Source organism: Musa acuminata, unplaced genomic scaffold, assembly GCF_036884655.1.
Source record: "Musa acuminata AAA Group cultivar baxijiao unplaced genomic scaffold, Cavendish_Baxijiao_AAA HiC_scaffold_750, whole genome shotgun sequence".
Classification (NCBI taxonomy): domain Eukaryota; kingdom Viridiplantae; phylum Streptophyta; class Magnoliopsida; order Zingiberales; family Musaceae; genus Musa; species Musa acuminata.
Window position 1 is genome coordinate 1 of NW_027020980.1, and position 20,000 is coordinate 20,000.

Below are 20,000 nucleotides of genomic sequence, written 5' to 3' on the forward strand. Positions count from 1 at the left end.
ACACCTAACATGTGAAATGGATGCATAAGGATGTTGTGTTCTGCCTGGAATACAATCATGAAGTTGAAAGTACCAGATATTCCTAAAGGCATACCATCAGAGAAACTTCCTTGACCAATAGGGTAGATCAAGAAAACAGCAGTAGCAGCTGCAACAGGAGCTGAATATGCAACAGCAATCCAAGGACGCATACCCAGACGGAAACTAAGTTCCCACTCACGACCCATGTAACAAGCTACACCAAGTAAGAAGTGTAGAACAATTAGCTCATAAGGACCACCATTGTATAACCACTCATCAACAGATGCTGCTTCCCAGATTGGGTAAAAATGTAAACCTATAGCTGCAGAAGTAGGAATAATAGCACCAGAGATAATATTATTTCCATAAAGTAGAGAACCAGAAACAGGTTCACGAATACCATCAATATCTACTGGAGGAGCAGCAATGAAGGCGATAATAAATACAGAAGTTGCGGTCAATAAGGTAGGGATCATCAAAACACCGAACCACCCAATATAAAGACGGTTTTCAGTGCTGGTTATCCAGTTGCAGAAACGACCCCATAGGCTTGTACTTTCGCGTCTCTCTAAAATTGCAGTCATGGTAAGATCTTGGTTTATTCAATTTTTAAGGACTCCCAAGCACACGTATTAACTATAACTAGAAATGAGATAGATAATAGAAGACTTGTTATTTAACAGTATAGCATGACTTATATGTCAATGTCAACCAATCTCAACAGAACAGACAGATATCTATCTTATCTATCTACGACTAAATACACCAAATATCTACGACTAAATACATCAAAATTTGTAAATGAAATGAATTAAATTTGTAAATGAAGTGAATTAAAATAGAAAAGTAGAAAAGAAAGATTTATTTTTCTATTTTCCGTATGGGTTGCCCGGGACTCGAACCCGGAACTAGTCGGATGGAGTAGATAATTTTTCCTTGTTACAATAGAGGAAAAAATCCCTCCCCAAACCGTGCTTGCATTTTTCATTGCACACGACTTTCCCTATGTATACATATAAAAAACATCCCGAGAAAAAAGAAGAAAGTATAAGAATTTTGACTACTCAGTTGATTCAACCACTACACTACTTACATGAGCATTTCAGAATGAGCATGAGCATTTCAGAATGAGAATTCGTGAATATTTTTTTCTCTTGATCTCTATATCTATAGATCATTTCTATTATATCTTCTATTTCTATTGTATTGTTTTATGCCTAATTTTATTATAAATTATTTACCAGGTCATTGATACGGATAATATCCAAATACCAAATACGTTCTCTATATGATCCATGTAAATAAAAAGAAGTTATTTTGGGGAAGATCAAAGAAAGAACTTTGTTCTTCTTCCGTAAAGAATTCTTCTAATAATCCCGAACTTAATCTTTGCAAAAAACTGCGTACTGTACTTTTATGTTTACGGGCCAAAGTTCTAGCACACGAAAGTCGAAGTATATACTTCATTCGATACAAACTCTGTTTTTTTGAGGATCCACTATGATAGTGAGAAAGATTTCTACATATCCGGCCAAATCGATTAATAATATCACAATCTGATAAATCGGTCCAAATCGGCTTACTAATAGGATGCCCGGATACGGTACAAAATTTAGCTTTAGACAATGATCGAACAAGAGGAATAATTGGGACTATGGTATCAAATTTCTTAGTAAAAATATCCATTAGAAATGAATTCTCTAGCATTTGATTCCTTACCGCCGAAGAATTTATTAGTACACTTGAAAGATAACCCAGAAAATAGAAAGAATAGTTTGATAATTGGTTTATATGGATCCTGTACGGTTGAGACCAAAAATGAAAATAATATTGCCAGAAATTTACAAAGTGGCATTTCCATTTCTTCATCAGAAAATGAGTTCCCCTTGAACCCAGAATCGCTTTTCCTTGATATCGAACATAGTGCATGGAAGGATCTTTGAAGACCCATAAAGTCTTCTGAAAAAAATTTCGGCACACTACAAGATGTTCTATTTTTCCATAAAAATGTGTTCGTTCAAGAAAGGCTCCAAAAGATGTTAATCGTAAATAAGAAGATTGTTTACGAAGAAAAACTAATACAAATTCACATTCAGATACATAAGAATTATATAAGAACCAAAATAGTCTTTTATTTTCTTTTGAAAAAACATAAATAGATTTCTTCGGAGTAATGAGACTATTCCAATTATAATATTCGTAGAGAAAGAACCGCAATAAATGCAAAGAGGGAACATCCTGGATACAGGATTGAAGGATTTGGACCAGGATTTCCATATGGATGGGATGAGGTATTAGTATATCTGACAGATAATTTAAATGCGATAATTTATCCTCTAAAAAAGGAAATATTGAATGAATAGATTGTAAATTATGAGATTTTGGTATTTTTTTTTCTTCAAGGGAAGATACTAATTGCAGCGAGAATGGAATTTCCACAATGACTGCAAAACCTTCTGATATCATCTGAGAAAAAAAATGGGAATAAAAATAATTGTTGTGCCCAACGAATCGATTTTGGTAAGAATCATTAACCGAATAAATCAAATAATTTTGTTGATACATTCGAATAATTAAACGTTTCACAAGTACTGAACTAAATTTATTGCATAACCCCCAAAATTCACGGGTTCATAAAAAATTGAACTATTTAAACCCTGATCATAAGCAAATACGTAAATATACTCCTGAAAAAGAAGTGGATATAGAAAGTATTGTTGCCGAGATCTATCTTTTTCTAAATATCCTTGTAATTCTTCCATTTACATTTCCACTTGAAGCAGGGGTAGGAGGCATTTATTGGGTTATCAAATGATACATAGTGCAATATGGTCAAAACAGGGTATTTTGTATTCTATTATGTATATAGAATACAATAGTAATAAAAATATATACCCCGAAAAGGAAACAGGGAGTCCAATCAATAGATCTTTTTATTCTCTTTTTCTATCGAATTGGTTTATCTTCGTTGTTTATCTTCGTTATAATTACAAGAGGATAACAAACCCTTTATTTTTGCAACCCGATCGCTCTTTTGACTTTGGAATTTATTCTCTTTATCAGTATACTGTTTCTTCTACACATCCGTTTCTAATCCATAATAAAGAATAGTTAGGATTTATTAAAAAAAAAGGAAAAAGAATCAATGGTCCACCCACAGGAGAACTCACCCTTTCCCGTATAAGGCACTAATCTATTTTTAACGTCTAATTAGATCGGGTAATCGTTCAATTCAAATTAAGAACATAAGCTCGTTGCTTTTTGTTTTACCAAAATTGGAACCATAGGCTCTATCCATTTATTCACTAGACCCAACTGTAAATGTGAATTTGTTTTGTCCCCTTCCCTTCCAAAAATTTTTTATTTTTGTAGCGATCCAGTAAGGATAAACTAAAAGTTCCACTTTCATTTGAATTTGTAATTTTTTAATAAAATATTTAATAAAATAAGAAATTTTTTTTATTACGACATGCTACTTTTTCCATTCATTACCCTTGAGGATCAGTCGTGGTCTTATAGACTCTACCAATAGTCTGGACGAATTTGTTGCTTCATCAAAATGTGTAAAAGATCATAGTCGCACTTAAAAGCCGAGTACTCTACCGTTGAGTTAGCAACCCGAATAAAATAAAATAAATAGGATATGTAGATACGATAAAAATGAAAAATCCATTAAATTGCACTGCACGACCCCATCAAAACATTGAACTAATAATAAATAAAAAAATATTTTATGTTTTATGATCGATTATACAAAATAAATAGAAAATGTACAGATCATATTTAAAAACACCAGATTCCTAAAAGAGATGCTAAAATTGTGACAGACCTACCAGTTTTTTATCAATTTTTTATTTTTGTTAAGTTAAATTCCAAAATACGTCTTATATGACAGTAAACCCAACAATGCAAAACCCATTATTTGAGTAAAAGTGAAGTTAAAACCCAATATGGGGTCTGGATAAAGAGATTTATTTATCTATGATCAATTAATTTATCTATGATCAATTATATTTGTTCGATACACCATTGTCAATATGAATGCAATGTTGAGAAAACAAATAACAAATAAAGTAAATAAAATAAGGATTTGTATTGGGTTGGCACAACATAAATAAGAAATTTTGATGGAAAAAAATAAGGAAAAGATAAAGAAAAAATCTCGGGTTTACTCAATCAATAGAGGTACAATAAGCAAGATTAATCCCTTGTTTGTTGGTGGATTCCTATAACAAGAAAAAAGTAAATTTAAGTATGAATAGAGCAAGAAAAGGGAAAATTTTAGGTAAAAAATTGTAAGTAAAAAATTATACAAAGATAGATTTTATATTAATCATCTCCCCCCTTTTTTATTAATTTTGTTGTTTTTTCTTTTAATTAACTCGAGGTTTTTTCTTTAAAAAATTCTGCCTTACTTAAAATATCATAAACAGTTCCTGTAGGTTGAGCGCCCTTTTCAAGGAAATATAGAATAGCGGGAACGTTTAAATAAGTTTGATTCTTTATCGGATCATAAAAACCCACTTTTCGAAAATCTCTTCCTTCTCTTCGGGATCGAACATCAATTGCAACGATTCGATAGATGGCTCATTGGGATAGATGTACATAAACAATCCCCCCCCAGAAACGTATAGGAGGTTTTTCTCCTCATACGGCTCGAGCTCGAGAAAAAATTATTTTTATTTCGGTATATCTTTCTGTATATAATATCAAATAGTAAACACAAAATAATGACTCAAATCATAGTCTAATTCATTATTATTATTTTGTTCTTCCTAAAAAAAAAAAAAAAAATAAATTTCATTCGTACTCATAACTCAAGTTGGGTAATTCTGACAGAATTCGAAGGGAAATCCTTAGACATTTCTTGAGCCGTCTCTAACCTCTTTTGTTTGTCTCATCTCGAATCTATTTTTATTCCTAATTCTGATCCAATTTTTGAGACAATTGAAAATAGTGTTTCCTTGTTTCGGAATCCTTTATCTTTGCTTTGTAAAATCATTGGGTTTAGACATTACTTCGGTGATCCTTACTCCTTTCAAAAGGGCAGCAACATACCTTTTGTTTTTTTTATTTCTTTCTATAGAAATAGAATACCCATAGAAATAGAATACGAAGAATTGATTCCTCTGTGATACACTTTTTTTTGATCGAAATAGTTTTATCAATTCCGATTATTTTATATTTTAAGGATATACTTACAAAGCTGGTCTAACTTATTGATTGATTGGCACTAACCCTAGATTCTTCCCCTTGATAAATGAATCAATCCTTTCCGCTCGAGCTCCATCATGTACTATCAACCTAAGAAAAATTAGATTCCTAATGGAACAGAACAAACTATGTCGAGCCAAGAGCATCTTCATTTGTATAGAAAATGGTGGATGTAAAAATCCACAGCGGATCATGTCCTTCAAGTCGCACGTTGCTTTCTACCACATCGTTTCAAACGAAGTTTTACCATAACATTCCTCTAATTTAGAATTCAATTTAATTTCAAACCGCAATGGAATTGATTTAATATGTAATCATGAATAGTCATTGGCTCGATGGGAACAACGGGAACTATATAATAGTCTATACTTTATACCTATGGATAGATAAGTATTCTATGGATAGATAAGTATTGTATTTATCCGGAGAAAGCTCAGCAAGGATCCAATTTCTTTAACTCGATATTCTATCATATGAATGAAACGTATTTCTAAGAAAGATGTTTGCTTAAGACTTATTTACTTTACATCTCCAACAGATTGTTCGGGACGATCAATCATGAAATGCAGAATCTATTTTTCTAGAACAAAAAAACTATAAACCTCAAATCCTTTAATTTAATATATTTCCAATCCCGGAAAAAAATAAATTATTAGTCAAATAAACTGTTCCAATGACCAAAAAACAAAAAGGTCGTAAGTTTCTAGATACTATTGATTTATCATATTTCTTCGAGTACCAACCAAGAGTTCATAAAAAAATGTTTTAAAAATCTCCGACTTCAACATCATGACTGGAACTATGTTTTCTAGTCATGACTAAACTGGATCTCTAATTCAATCACCAAGTCGACGCAATCACAATGAGTAGCTAAAAATTTTTAGCAGATATTTCATTCCCTAAGGAGACATAAATTTTACCATGTTCAATTGAATTATCAATTGGTTTTCTTTTAACCAAAGAAGTAAATTGATAATCTAGTTTATCTATTTTCATGAGTATGAAATAGAAAAGGTCTCATGTACGGCAACATTAAGATCCTTATTCTTTCTTTCATCTGAAAGAAAGAATCTGAATATTGTTACTGGGGGTAATCATGGATATTTTTAAAATCAAAGATCCCCTTCCACAAATTCTTTTCACTTAAGTGAAAGGCCATTGTTATTGAAATACAACAACATTGTTATTGAAATACAACAACATTGTTATTGAAATACAACAATATAATAACAATACACAATATATATCATACATATAGGCATAGCGTAGGCCTTGTTTATTTTAGTTTATATAGATTTTGTTTTACTTCAGGTTCAACAATTTTTCCATCAATTCCATAAAATCAAGTTAAAATATATGGAATATCAAAATTTCCCCCCAATCGCTACGTTACATTGATTTACAATTATTTTCATTTGAGGCATCTAAGATATAAGATAGAAAGAAATGGAATTCAGACAATTTTTATCCTATTTTTTCCCACGCCACAGCACAGCTTTAGAAGTTTTAAAACCAGTGATGAAATTAGTACGACAAACTCCCTACTCTTTAGTCTTCACATAGAATGTGAAATTGGGATACCCTATTTTTGACTTTAGGCTTTGTGTGGAAGGGAATAGAGATGCTTTTGTTTCACGCTTCAATTCGGAATGCATCATGTGAGAATTATAATTCATATTTAGAATTCATATTTCATGAATATGGGACATAATGAATATAACAATAGTACGAGCATATTATGAATGTGAATGATAGACCCCAAATTTCTCTTTTTTTTATTCAAAAAAACTTCCACCTGTATTTGACACTTTATTATGCTTGTGATAAATCAAATGGATTCTAAGAATCCATTCTAAGAATTCATTCTAAGAATTCAGAACAAAAGACATTCTAAGAATTCAGAACAAAAGAAAAGGTTGTTCTCTTTAAGATTTTTCCGTTTTATGTGGGATACAATGTGATCCCATCTTTTGTTTCTGATGGAAACGATCTGGGACGGAAGGATTCGAACCTCCGAATAACGGGACCAAAACCCGCTGCCTTACCGCTTGGCCACGCCCCATTTTTCCTGTTTGGCACTAGTCAAGACTATTATTAGAATTAGTTATTCGTCAATCCCCCCCCCCAAAAAAATACATAATACATAATAAAAACATATGGGGTATTTTGTTTGTTGCTAGGATTCAACACATGTAGATTAGATATAGAATCAAAAAAGTTAATTGATCATTACATAGAATTCAATTAAGATAATGTATGAAAGTAGAATTCCTTGTATTCTCATTTGAGAATGGAAGGAAGGATTTTTGATTTGGGAGAGTTCAAAAAAAAAGAAGGATTTTTTGACTTGCCTTTTTCATTTTTCCCTTATAAAAATAACTCAATCAAAATAAAATTATCTAATCTACAAGAACGAAATGTTTGTTATGTTTAATATCTTTAGCTTAATCTGTATCTGTCTTAATTCTGTCCTTTATTCGAATAGTTTTTTCTTTGCCAAATTGCCTGAAGCTTATGCCGTTTTCAATCCAATCGTAGATGTGATGCCTGTCATACCTGTTCTCTTTTTTCTCTTAGCCTTTGTTTGGCAAGCTGCTGTAAGTTTTCGATAAAATCCTTAATACTTTGCCAAATCCATTCATGATTTATTCGACAAAAAAAATTATAAAAATGGATAAGATCGGCTAAGTCTTACATTAGAATTATAAACCCTCGATTAAAAAATGGAAATTCTTGTATATTGAGTAACCGCGGAGATGAATTTTGATCAGTTTATTTACTCGTTCTGACCTTTCAGTGAGTAAGGAGTTTATTAGGTCTAGGTCCCCTACAATACCTAATTGTCGATATGACAAGAAAATTTTTGTGAGGAAGGAATAAAAATCTTATTACAAAGAAATTCGTAAAAGTGACTTTCTTTTTCTTTTCAAATCAAAAAACTCCATTTTGGGGGGTATGATGTCAAATCAAACAAAATAGTATATGTGGTAAAAAGAAAAAATAGGTAATCTATTCCCTTTTTCTAAAATGATCTTATCTTGGAGATTGTGTAATGCTTACTCTCAAACTCTTTGTTTACACAGTAGTGATATTCTTTGTTTCTCTCTTCATCTTCGGATTCTTATCTAATGATCCGGGACGTAATCCTGGACGTGAGGAATAAAAAAAAATTGAGTTTTCTTTGTTTTTCTAATTTTTTCTTATTATTTTATCTATTCCATATATTCACTTTACCTATAAAAAAATAAAGGAATCGAAATTCCTTCGAAATCGAAAGTATCAAGTAATCAGAGCGGGCGGAGAGAGAGGGATTCGAACCCTCGGTACGAATAACTCGTACAACGGATTAGCAATCCGCCGCTTTAGTCCACTCAGCCATCTCTCCCAATTTAAATAAAATTGAAATTTCAATAAAATTTCAAATGAAATTGAAATTAACTATTTCAATTTAAATTGAAATTAAATAAAAAAAGAAAAGAAAATAATAAAAAAGAAAAAATTTTTAATTTTTAAGATATTAATTATTAAGTTTAAGAAAGACATTAATATAATATTTTTTATTAAGAAAGATATTAAACATTATAATTTAAGAAAGATATTAAACATTATAATTATAACATTATCATTAGAAATATGAAACATTCTATTAAAATTTCTAATTATAGAATAGATTTCATTACAGATGAAATAAAAAAAAAATAAAAAGTGAATAATTAAAAATTAAAATTATTAATAAATTCTAATCTAAATTTAAAGGTTAAAGGAATTGAAATTTTATTTTCAATTAAAGTAAAGAAAAAACAAATTAAAGGTTTTTTTTATGTAATAAAAAATTTCTTAAATATTATAATATTAAATATTATAATATTATATTATAAGTAATTTTATAAGTAATTGTATATTATAAGTAATTATATAATTAAGTAATTAATAATATTATATTATAATAATATTATATTATAAGTAATTATATAATTAAGTAATTATATAATTATAATTATATAATTATATTTATATTAAGTTAAGTTAATTTTAATAATTTAAGTAATGTAATTATATAAGTAATTATATAATTATATTTATATTTAAGTTAATTTACATTTACGTAATTTAATTTAAGTTTCATTTAAGTAAGTTAAGAGTAAGTCAAGAACGAATTTGATCAAGAATTCCATTTAGATAAGATTCGAAACAGGTATCTCCAATAGAAAGAAAACCTTACTTCTTTAATTTTGTACGAAAGGTTTATTCTCCCGGCCTGGTCCTAGTTAAGTACTGGCCGGGCCAGTACCTCTTTTTTTGTCCAGCTTCAATGACCCCTTCAGACAGACTGAGAATGCCAGCAATCCAGCAAAGGAAAAGTATAAGTATAACTTTATACTGTTTTTTAAATTTATATATGTTATTTAGAAAAGCTTTGTGCTCTTCGCCTTTTAAGTCCCTGGCTGGCGGGACTAAATATGTGTCAACGTTATAATTTTAATGCTATCTTGATTGCGTCTCACTCCCTTGTTCGACAAATAGTCCATTCATATACAATAATGTATATGTAGCGGGTATAGTTTAGTGGTAAAAGTGTGATTCGTTCTATTAACAACTTAAAAAGTTAAGGGGTCTCTCGGTTTTTTGCATACTCCGATCAAAAACTTTATTTCTTAAAAGGGTTTAATCCTTTACCTCTCAATAGCATATTTGAGGAAGAACATACATTCTCACGATTTGTATCCAAAGTCCAATTAGAAATTCTATTTTCGAAATTGAATAAGAAAATTGGATTATGTATATGGAGTCGTGAAACATAATTTTTTTTGAATTGGATCAATTCTTCCAATCGAATGAGTATGAATAAAGGATCTATGGATGAAGATACAAAAGTTTATTTCCAATCGTAACTAGATCTTAAATTTTGGTGTTGTAAAAGGGAAATTGAAGCCAAACAAGCTAGAAAAGGGTGGTTTTGGTTTACTAGAACCATCAGCATATTGTTTCAGCTCGGTGGAAACCAAATTCTTTTCCTCGGGATCCTGCGAGTGGAAATAGGGAACGAAGTAACTAGACTAGACGGATTTGGTATAATCCCTCTCCTCTAGAGGGATCATCTAGTAAGCGAGTAGTTTGGGATACATTCAGACAGAAAGGCTGACATAGATGTTATGGATCTAATTTTCTCTAGGAATACATCAATCTTCCATAAAGGAGCCGAATGAAATCAAAATTTCACGTTCGGTTTTGAATTAGAGACGTTAAAAGTGATCAAGCAACGTCGACTATAACCCCTAGCCTTCCAAGCTAACGATGCGGGTTCGATTCCCGCTACCCGCTCCATATTTCTTATTATGTATTATACATCTTATTATGTTATGTATTATACATCTTATTATGTATTATACATACATGCACCATCAATTTAGATATGCATTCTTTTTTATTCCCTAAAATATTTTCCGTGTAATTTGATTTTTTATCCGAACAAAAGAAAGTAAGAATACAAAAAAATAAAATAGGAATGAAAAGCGTCCATTGTCTAATGGATAGGACAGAGGTCTTCTAAACCTTTGGTATAGGTTCAAATCCTATTGGACGCAATTTATTTCCATCTATTTTTAAAATGGCTATACTTTTTAAAAATGGCTATACTAAGAAACCCTTTTTGAATCATTCGAATCAGAACTATTTCTCAATGATTACTCTTGTACTAAGAATAGAATATACCAAGAATAGAATAAAAGTAAGAAATTTATGTTTGTTCCTGAAGTAAAAACAGTTCGATCTGTTCTTGAATAGCTTCCTTCAAAAGAAATTCTACTTCCTCGGTGAATGTCTTGGTAGAAGATATAATTTCTTGAAATTTAGGTTTATTGTTTTTTAAGTAGCTACGTAACTGACTGAGAAATTTCTTTACCTGTCCAATTTCTAGCGGATCAAGATATCCATTCGCTCCGGTATAAATAGTAGCTATCTGTTCTTCCACTGCGAGAGGGTCTGATTGGGATTGTTTAAGCAACTCGCGTAATCGTTGACCTCTTGCCAATTGATTCTGAGTAGCTTTATCGAGATCAGAAGCGAATTGTGCAAAGGCTTCTAACTCTGTGAATTGCGCTAGTTCCAATTTTGATTTGCCGGCTACTTGTTTCATGGCTTTAATTTGAGCTGCGGATCCTACTCTGGAAACGGAAATACCCACATTAATAGCAGGTCGGATTCCAGCATTGAATAGATCGGCAGATAAGAATATTTGTCCATCTGTAATGGAAATTACATTAGTAGGAATATAAGCTGAAACGTCTCCAGATTGAGTCTCAACTATCGGTAAAGCGGTCATACTTCCTTCACCTAAACTAGAATTTGATTTAGCGGCTCTTTCCAAAAGTCGTGAATGCAAATAAAAAACATCTCCTGGATAAGCTTCACGACCGGGAGGTCTTCTTAATAGAAGAGACATTTGGCGATAAGCTTGTGCCTGTTTGGAGAGATCATCATAAATTATTAAAGTATGTTGTCCACGATACATAAAAAACTCAGCCAGAGCCGCTCCCGTATAAGGAGCGAGGTATTGTAATGTAGCAGGTGAATCCGCCGTTTCGGCTACCACAATAGTATATTCCATCGCCCCCTTTTCCCGGAAAGTAGTCACTACCTGAGCCACAGAAGATGCTTTTTGACCAATAGCTACATAAACACATATTACATTTTGACCTTTTTGATTGAGAATCGTATCTGTGGCTACGGCTGTTTTGCCGGTCTGTCTGTCCCCAATAATTAATTCTCGCTGACCGCGTCCTATAGGGATCATCGAATCAATGGCAATAAGCCCCGTTTGAAGAGGCTCATATACAGAACGTCTAGAAATAATACCTGGGGCAGGAGATTCAATTAACCGAGATTCAGAAGCTGAAATTTCACCTCTCCCATCAATAGGTTTAGCCAGAGCATTTATAACACGACCCAAATAACCCTCACTCACAGGTATCTGAGCAATTCGTCCTGTTGCTTTTACGGAACTTCCCTCTTGTATCATCAAACCATCACCCATTAATACAACGCCAACATTATTTGATTCCAAATTCAGAGCAATGCCTATTGTACCCTCTTGAAACTCTACTAATTCACCTGCCATTACTTCATCAAGACCATGAACACGAGCAATTCCGTCGCCTACTTGAAGTACGGTACCGGTATTCACAATCTTTATTTCTCTACTATATTGTTCAATACGCTCACGAATAATATTACTAATTTCGTCGGCTCGAAGGGTTACCATTAGTGTTTCTTTATTCTTTTTAGGAAGGAAAAGATAAAAATAATGCCTAAACTATAACTAAAAAAAGAAGGGCTAATCAGTTATTTCTTGCATGGCCCCGAGAATGCCAATATTAGCACGGATCGTACGGAAATGTAACTCGCTATTCAAGCAACTATTCAGAGTTCCTAGAGCTCCTTGTAAGGCTTGTTGGAAAACTCGTTGTCGGACCTGATTAATCGCTCTTTGTTGTTCAAACTGAAGGGTTTCATTTTTGTAATTTTCTAATTGTTCCAAACTATTACTAGTGGCATTAATCAAATTTTGTTTTTCTCGTTCTATTTCAGAGTATCCATTCATTCGATACTCATCTGCTTCCATTTCCACTTTACGTAAGCGAGCCCGGGCTCTTTCGAGCTGCTCAATGGCCCCTTTACGTAATTCTTCCGAATTTCGAATAGTATTCAAAATCCTCTGTTTTCGATTATCTAATAAATCATTTAATGAAAGTAGATTATCTTATCATTAATTTCAAAACTTCCATGATCTCTTCCCGAACCAAACATGAATCTTTCGATTCATTTGGCTCTCACGCTCAATTATTTATTTTATTTATGGTGTGGGTATTCCCATATCTTTTTTAATGTTTTATTTATGGTGTGGGTATTCCCATATCTTTTTTAATGTAATGAGCCTACCCTCTCTTTTCTGTTTGTATTCAAAGATGTCAAAACTGATACAAGACCAGAATATCAGGAGGACTCTTCCGACTAGACCAGACAAAAATCTAGAATTGTCAGCAAAGTTGTTTCTTTATTTGTATTTTATTTATATTTGTTTTGTATTTTATTTATCATTTTCATTTTTAGAATTCTATTTCATTTTTCATTTTAAAAAAATGAAAATAATAATTATTATATTTTTTATTTGTTTCTTCAAGTCCAAAAATTCCTCTTTTTTTATACATAGGTCGTCATTTCGGCATTAGATAAAAAAAGCAAAGTGCTCATTTTTCTAGTAAATGGTTCAAATTCTTTTATCGATATGAGTGTTCTATATCAAATCAAATAAATTACCAACTATTTTTTTTTTAACCATTTCGTTACTAACGTAGTGGTAGAAGTGGTAGAAAGAGTACCATGTTTTACCTGGACTTTAAACAATTTAGCTTTAACCATGTTAATGGTCTCACATTATTGGTTGATAGAGAATCAAAGTGGATTTACCAATAAGTCACGAAATGCTATGGTTCTTACATATGATTTCTTAATTTATTCAGAAGTAATTCGTCGAGATCGTGCACCTTTTTCCTATTTCTCCTATAAATACCATAAATAAAGTGCAGCTGGATGGATCCAACCTATTCTTGAAATACACAACTCGCACACACTCCCTTTCCAAAATAAATCAATACACCAAGCACTACACTTAGATTTATTGGATTTGTTGCTAAAATATCGGTATTAAACCCGAAACTCCCGGCGGATGGCCAGTGACCCAAGGAAACGAAAGAATCGATTACATTTTTCATATGCTCCCCTCTCTTATGGATAGGACTAACAAAGAACAGAGTTCTTTTTGTATCACTTCACTCGCCTTTTTTTGATCGATTTCTTTTTATTAATTTCATTTCCACTTTATTTAATGGCAATAGATTAAATCATTTGTTTGAAATTTATTATTTTTTAAGTTTTCAAGAAGTTTCCAATAAGATACTTTACTTAGGTCTTAGATCTCATATCAATTGATAACTATTTCGTTTGTTGAAACGCTTCGAACAATGAAAGTAAAAAAGTTTTCTATTGTACTAAGCTAAGGACAGAAAGGAAGAAAGCAAGCGAATCTGGTAATTCCTCATCCTCAAATCAGCCCTTCCTGGCGTATTGTCTCAACAAATAAGTAATTTATAAGTAAAGTGTAAATATAATTCGAAGAAGCAAAGGGCAATTCCAAGTTAAAGTTAATAAAATAAGAAAAAAGTATGTAAGGTACTTTTTTCTATTTATTTCTAGGATTAAACAAAAGGATTCGCAAATAAAAGCGCTAACGCCACGACCAGTCCGTAAATTGTTAAAGCTTCCATAAAAGCTAGACTAAGCAATAAAGTACCTCGTATTTTACCCTCTGCTTCTGGTTGTCTCGCAATACCTTCTACAGCTTGGCCTGCAGCAGTACCTTGACCAACTCCAGGTCCAATAGAAGCAAGCCCCACGGCCAATCCAGCAGCAATAACGGAAGCGGCAGAAATCAGTGGATTCATGGTAAGTTCCTCGCACAAAAAAAAAGAAATGGTTAATGATACAATCAACCAATGAATTATTACTCATTTTATCATTAAGATCCAGCGGTCCGAAGTAACTAAAAACTCCGAATTGAAATGATAATATTACTAAATTACTGAACTGAATCGTCACAACTATCTCGTTTTTACCCATAATGGAGTTTTTGTAAATCCATATGCATACAGTTCTAACTATTGTATTTCTTTGTTTCGAACCACTCTTTCATTTAATTCTTCGTTCTTTACTACACCATTCTTGAGTTCATCTCTTTGTTCATTCAATCCACAATCACAGACAAAATAGAAGGACTGATATTGAAATCCGTCTAAATGGAGTGTGACTAAATGCAGTGTGAGCTGCAATCAATATCAATCAAATTAATACCAATACAAATCAATATCAATATATCAATATGTAGTAATATAAAAGTATGTAGTAGTACCAATATCAATATATAGTAATAATTAATACTAATAATTATCGATAATATAATTATAAATGATTATATTAACTAATACTTAATTGATACTTAGATATTTTACATATGAATATTAATACTTATATTAATATTAACTATTAAACTAATTATTAATGTTAACTAATACTTATTTTATTACTTATATTTATTTACTTATATTTATTTATTTATTTATTATTATTTATTATTATATTTATTATATTATTATTATATTAATATTATTATTATATTATATTATCATTATAGGATTATATTATGTATAGGATTATATTTTATATTATGTATAGGATTATATTATGATTACAGAGTAGAAGTTATGATTATAAAAATAGTAATAGTATGTAATTAAGTAATAGCATGTAATTAAGTAATAGCATGTAATTATGTAATATAGTGATGTTATATAGGATGATAGGGATAGCCTTATATAACTAATGAATATCTAATGTCATTCTAATATGACATATATATTTGTTTCTTCCATAACGTAAACCACCCGCATTTTTTTTAGATTAAATCGGATTCTAGAATCATTCCTAGAAACATAGACGGGGTCCGAGCTTATAGACATTACATACATCTAGTATAACCTCCCCAACCCTTCTTTTTTTTTTTACAATTCTGTAATACCGTCCATCTTTTCTCCTAAAACTCTAAGTCATATAGTAATACGTTATTATGTTCCCCAACCAATTGGATTATCTTGAACCACGCATGAATTGGGATAAACTTACTTAATAATAATAATAAAAAATAATAATAAAAAGACTATTTTGAAAGCTAGTCAATGATGACCCTCCATGGATTCACCTATATAAGCCGCAGCTAACGTTGCAAAAATAAGAGCTTGAATACCACTTGTAAATAATCCAAGAAACATGACAGGTATAGGAACTACTGAAGGGACTAAAGAAACAAGAACGACAACTACTAATTCATCAGCCAATATATTCCCGAAAAGTCGAAAACTAAGAGATAAGGGTTTTGTGAAATCTTCTAGGATGTTAATTGGTAAAAGTATTGGAGTTGGTTGAATGTATTTCCCAAAATAACCCAATCCTTTTTTGCTAAGACCCGCATAAAAATATGCGACTGACGTGAGTAAAGCTAAAGCAACAGTAGTATTTATATCATTCGTGGGCGCAGCTAACTCCCCATGAGGTAACTGTATAATTTTCCAAGGTAAAAGAGCACCTGACCAGTTAGAAACAAAAATAAATAGGAACATAGTTCCAATAAAGGGAACCCAAGGACCATATTCTTCTCCAATCTGGGTTTTGCTCAAGTCTCGAATAAATTCAAGGACATATTCGAAGAAATTCTGACCGCCGGTCGGAATGGTTTGTGGATTCCGAACAGCTAGGATCACCGAACCTAATAAGATAGCAATTACTACCCAAGAAGTGATAAGTACTTGGGCATGGACTTGTAAACCTCCTATTTGCCAATAGAAATGTTGGCCTACTTCTACACCCGATATATCGTATAACCCCTTGAGTGTTTTAATGGAACATGGTATAACATTCATATGGTCCTCTAACAAAAATTGAACTTCAAAAAATAAATTATTTTGATTCAACCATCTCTTTCTCAACTCACCAACTTGAATCACTAATTGTATTCATCAATCGTATATTTAGGATATCAAGAAATTACATAGGATACCAAGAAATCACATAACATCATAACATATTATCAATATGCCCACATTTCCATTTTGTTTTTTCTTTTTTTTAATTCAAGAATAGTAACCGATCCAATAAATCTATAAAATCCCCAAATAATTAACTAATTATTCTTAATCATAATCAACGATTTCTTATATAGCTACAACGGCCCTCACAAATTGCGGATACTAATTTGTTAAGAACCAATCGGATTGAAGCTATAGCGTCATCATTGGCTGGGATCGAAATATCTGCGAGATCGGGGTCACAATTTGTATCGATTAAACAAATCGTCGGAATCCCTAAAATTACACATTCTCGAAGAGCCATATATTCTTCTTGCTGATCAACGATGATCACAATATCAGGCAATCCCGTCATATATTTGATACCGCCGAGATATGTTTGCAAGGCAGATAATTTTCTCTTCAACATTGCGGCATCTCTTTTGGGAAGACGGTTGAGTTTCCCCATCTTTTGTTCTGCTCTTAAATCCCTGAACTTTTGAAGTCTCGTTTCCGTAGTAGACCAATTCGTTAACATACCACCGAGCCATTTTTTATTAACATAATGACACCGGGCCCTTATTGCAGCTGATGCTACTGAATCCGCTGCTTTATTTTTGGTACCAACAATTAAGAAGTTTTTTCCCCTACTTGCTGCATCAAAAACTAAATCACAGGCTTCTGATAAAAAACGAGCCGTTCTAGTGAGATTTGTAATATGAATACCTTTACGCTTTGCAGAGATGTAAGGGGCCATTCTAGGATTCCATTTCTTAGTACCATGACCAAAATGAACTCCGGCCTCCATCATCTCTTCCAAATTGATGTTCCAATATCTTCTTGTCATTTTTCCCCACACTTCCTTTTTGTTTTTTCTTTTTTATTTTTTTAACAAAGAGACGAGGTACTTTGAAATAAATAATTGTTCCGATGGAACCTTCTACCGGGAATTAACCGTTGATACACGGTACAAACCATTAATGTCTTTTAATTACTTATTTTTTTTTTACCAAATCAATACTCGGACCAGATAGTTAAGTTAAAAGACAGATAGTTAAAAGTGAAAAGATAGTTAAAGTAAAAGAATCTGCTCTTAGGAATCATGAAATCGCGTAAACGATTGTTCTGATGTCTCATGGAAATGGGACGTAAGAACAAAATAATTCTCTATGGTGTAACAAAATATCTCTCATTTCCAAATCGAATAGATTCTTTCTTTTGATTTCCAAATAAATGTTCTTGTCTTGCCTTGAACGGTGCACTAATTTTTTGAATCCGGTACCAACGGGTATAATCCCACCCAGAACAACGTTCTCTTTCAGGCCTTTCAACCAATCAATACGACCTCGTAGAGCAGCTTTTGCTAAAACTCGAGCGGTTTCTTGAAAACTTGCTTCGGATATGAAACTTTGAGTATTCAAAGATGCCCTCGTTATTCCCAATAGGATTGCCCGATAAGAGATCGCTTCGTCCAAAGCGCGCCCCGCTCGTTCCGCTCGCAACAATCCGATTAATTCCCCAGGTGAAAAAACATTAGACATTCCATCTTCTGAAACCAACACTTTTGATGTTACTTGACGTACAATAATCTCTATATGTCTATTATGGATCTGTACCCCCTGGGATCGATAAACCTTTTGGATTTTATTAACCAAAGAGATACGACTTTGAACTATGGTTAGCTCCGCTTGAATCAAGAATCCCCAGGGGATTCCAAGAATTTTTGGTATACCTTCGTTCCAACCTTCAACTCTCCTTTCGAGGTTCATCGATATTGAATCAATAGAACGTACTTCTAAGATTTGTTCCACTTTTGGAAGACCTTGCGTTATGTCACCAGATCTCGATTTTTCATATTAAATGTAACTAATGTATCTCCTTCGTAAAAGATTTCTCCATAATGGCCATGAACAGTAGCTCCTGGAGTGGCCAAATAGGGCTTAGCCGATCTTATAACTAAGGAGTCAACATGAACAATTATGATCTGACCAGATTTTTCTACGTGTGGTTCGTATTTGAATAGACATACATTTTCACAAAAAAATTGTCCAAGACGAATTTTTTTAGATGTCTCTTCCCAATAATCGTGATGGAGAAAGTGCCAATTCAAATGGAATGGATTCAAAATGATGTTACTGCATGGATCGGGGTTATAAATCCTCCTATTTTCATCTATTAAACAGTATTTAAGTACTTGAAGTACTTGGAAAGTCTGTTGAAAATTGTCAAGTAGCAAATATTTCTTTAACAAGATCTGATTATAAGTTATTAAATGGTAAGATGAATAGAAATTTGCTATTTTAGGTACAATAGTGCCTAAGGGACCCAGCAAATCCTTAATTGGGATTATGGGATCCGATTCTTTTGTCATATTGTTATATTTTGAACCATTGAATGGGCCAATTCGAAAACAATTGGATGATGACAAAATTATCAAAGATTGGCATTCCTTATTTCGATTTAACAATGTACCAATAGTACCTTGATGTTGGGTAAGTGATTGAATCCTGGCCTTGTAAAAAAAAGGATTGATATTTGTGCGATCTAATCCATTATCGGAAATCAATCCGGAACTTGCCCTATCATATCTTTTTCCGGTATACGAAATAGTGGACTTGACTAACTCAATTCTTATGAAATCTCGAATCAGATCATTTGTTCTTACCTCAACAAAGGAAGCGTGAACCTCTTCCGGAGAACCTTTTTGCTCTTGATCCCAATTCAATACTAAGCAAGTCCGAACTAATTGAATACTTGTGTGAGAAATTCCTCGAATTGACTTGCCATTTCCATGAAGGATATAATTGACAACTCTAAGTTGGACATTATCCTTTTCCCGCAGGAGATCTTGAGGAAAAAGTGTTGCTAAATTTATGCCATCAGCTATTTCATATGTGACTACGGGTCGAACCAAAACAAAATACTTTTTCTTGGTAGGTGTGATCCGTTGGACATAGATCCAATTTTTCCATTTTTTTGATTCCTTAGAAATTTTTTTTTCTGTTTCCGGTGGTATCAAAATGCCGCTGTGCCTGGATATCTTATCTGCCTCTCCAGGAAAATAAATATCTCCGGAAAATATTTTTAGTTCAA

At 32.3% G+C, this 20,000-nt stretch overlaps 2 protein-coding genes, 2 non-coding genes and 1 pseudogene across 4 annotated transcripts; 1 reads left to right on the forward strand and 4 right to left on the reverse strand.

Annotated features, from left to right (window-relative positions):
* Positions 1 to 4: 4 nt before the first annotated feature.
* LOC135663716 (photosystem II protein D1-like) lies at positions 5 to 702 on the reverse strand (annotated as a pseudogene).
* A 7,830-nt stretch (positions 703 to 8,532) lies between these two features.
* Positions 8,533 to 8,620, reverse strand: TRNAS-GCU (transfer RNA serine (anticodon GCU)). The gene has a single exon. It is a non-coding gene; the product is annotated as a tRNA-Ser (tRNA).
* Positions 8,621 to 9,779: 1,159 nt separating this feature from the next.
* On the reverse strand, positions 9,780 to 15,334 carry LOC135663714 (ATP synthase subunit alpha, chloroplastic). Its single transcript, XM_065176860.1, has 2 exons — positions 13,862 to 15,334; positions 9,780 to 12,978 (listed from the first exon to the last, which is right to left on the reverse strand). The coding sequence occupies exon 2, from the start codon at positions 12,494 to 12,496 to the stop codon at positions 10,973 to 10,975; it is 1,524 nt and encodes a 507-aa protein (XP_065032932.1). The 5' UTR covers positions 12,497 to 12,978; positions 13,862 to 15,334; the 3' UTR covers positions 9,780 to 10,972.
* On the forward strand, positions 10,749 to 10,820 carry TRNAR-UCU (transfer RNA arginine (anticodon UCU)). The gene has a single exon. It is a non-coding gene; the product is annotated as a tRNA-Arg (tRNA).
* LOC135663715 (ATP synthase subunit a, chloroplastic) lies at positions 12,856 to 16,822 on the reverse strand. Its single transcript, XM_065176861.1, has one exon. The coding sequence runs from the start codon at positions 16,761 to 16,763 to the stop codon at positions 16,020 to 16,022; it is 744 nt and encodes a 247-aa protein (XP_065032933.1). The 5' UTR covers positions 16,764 to 16,822; the 3' UTR covers positions 12,856 to 16,019.
* Between the last annotated feature and the right edge of the window lie 3,178 nt (positions 16,823 to 20,000).

Bases quoted from the DNA above. Each gene is read 5' to 3' on its own strand.
- LOC135663714 (XM_065176860.1), bottom strand. From the start codon at position 12,496: ATGGTAACCCTTCGAGCCGACGAAATTAGTAATATTATTCGTGAGCGT.
- LOC135663715 (XM_065176861.1), bottom strand. From the start codon at position 16,763: ATGAATGTTATACCATGTTCCATTAAAACACTCAAGGGGTTATACGAT.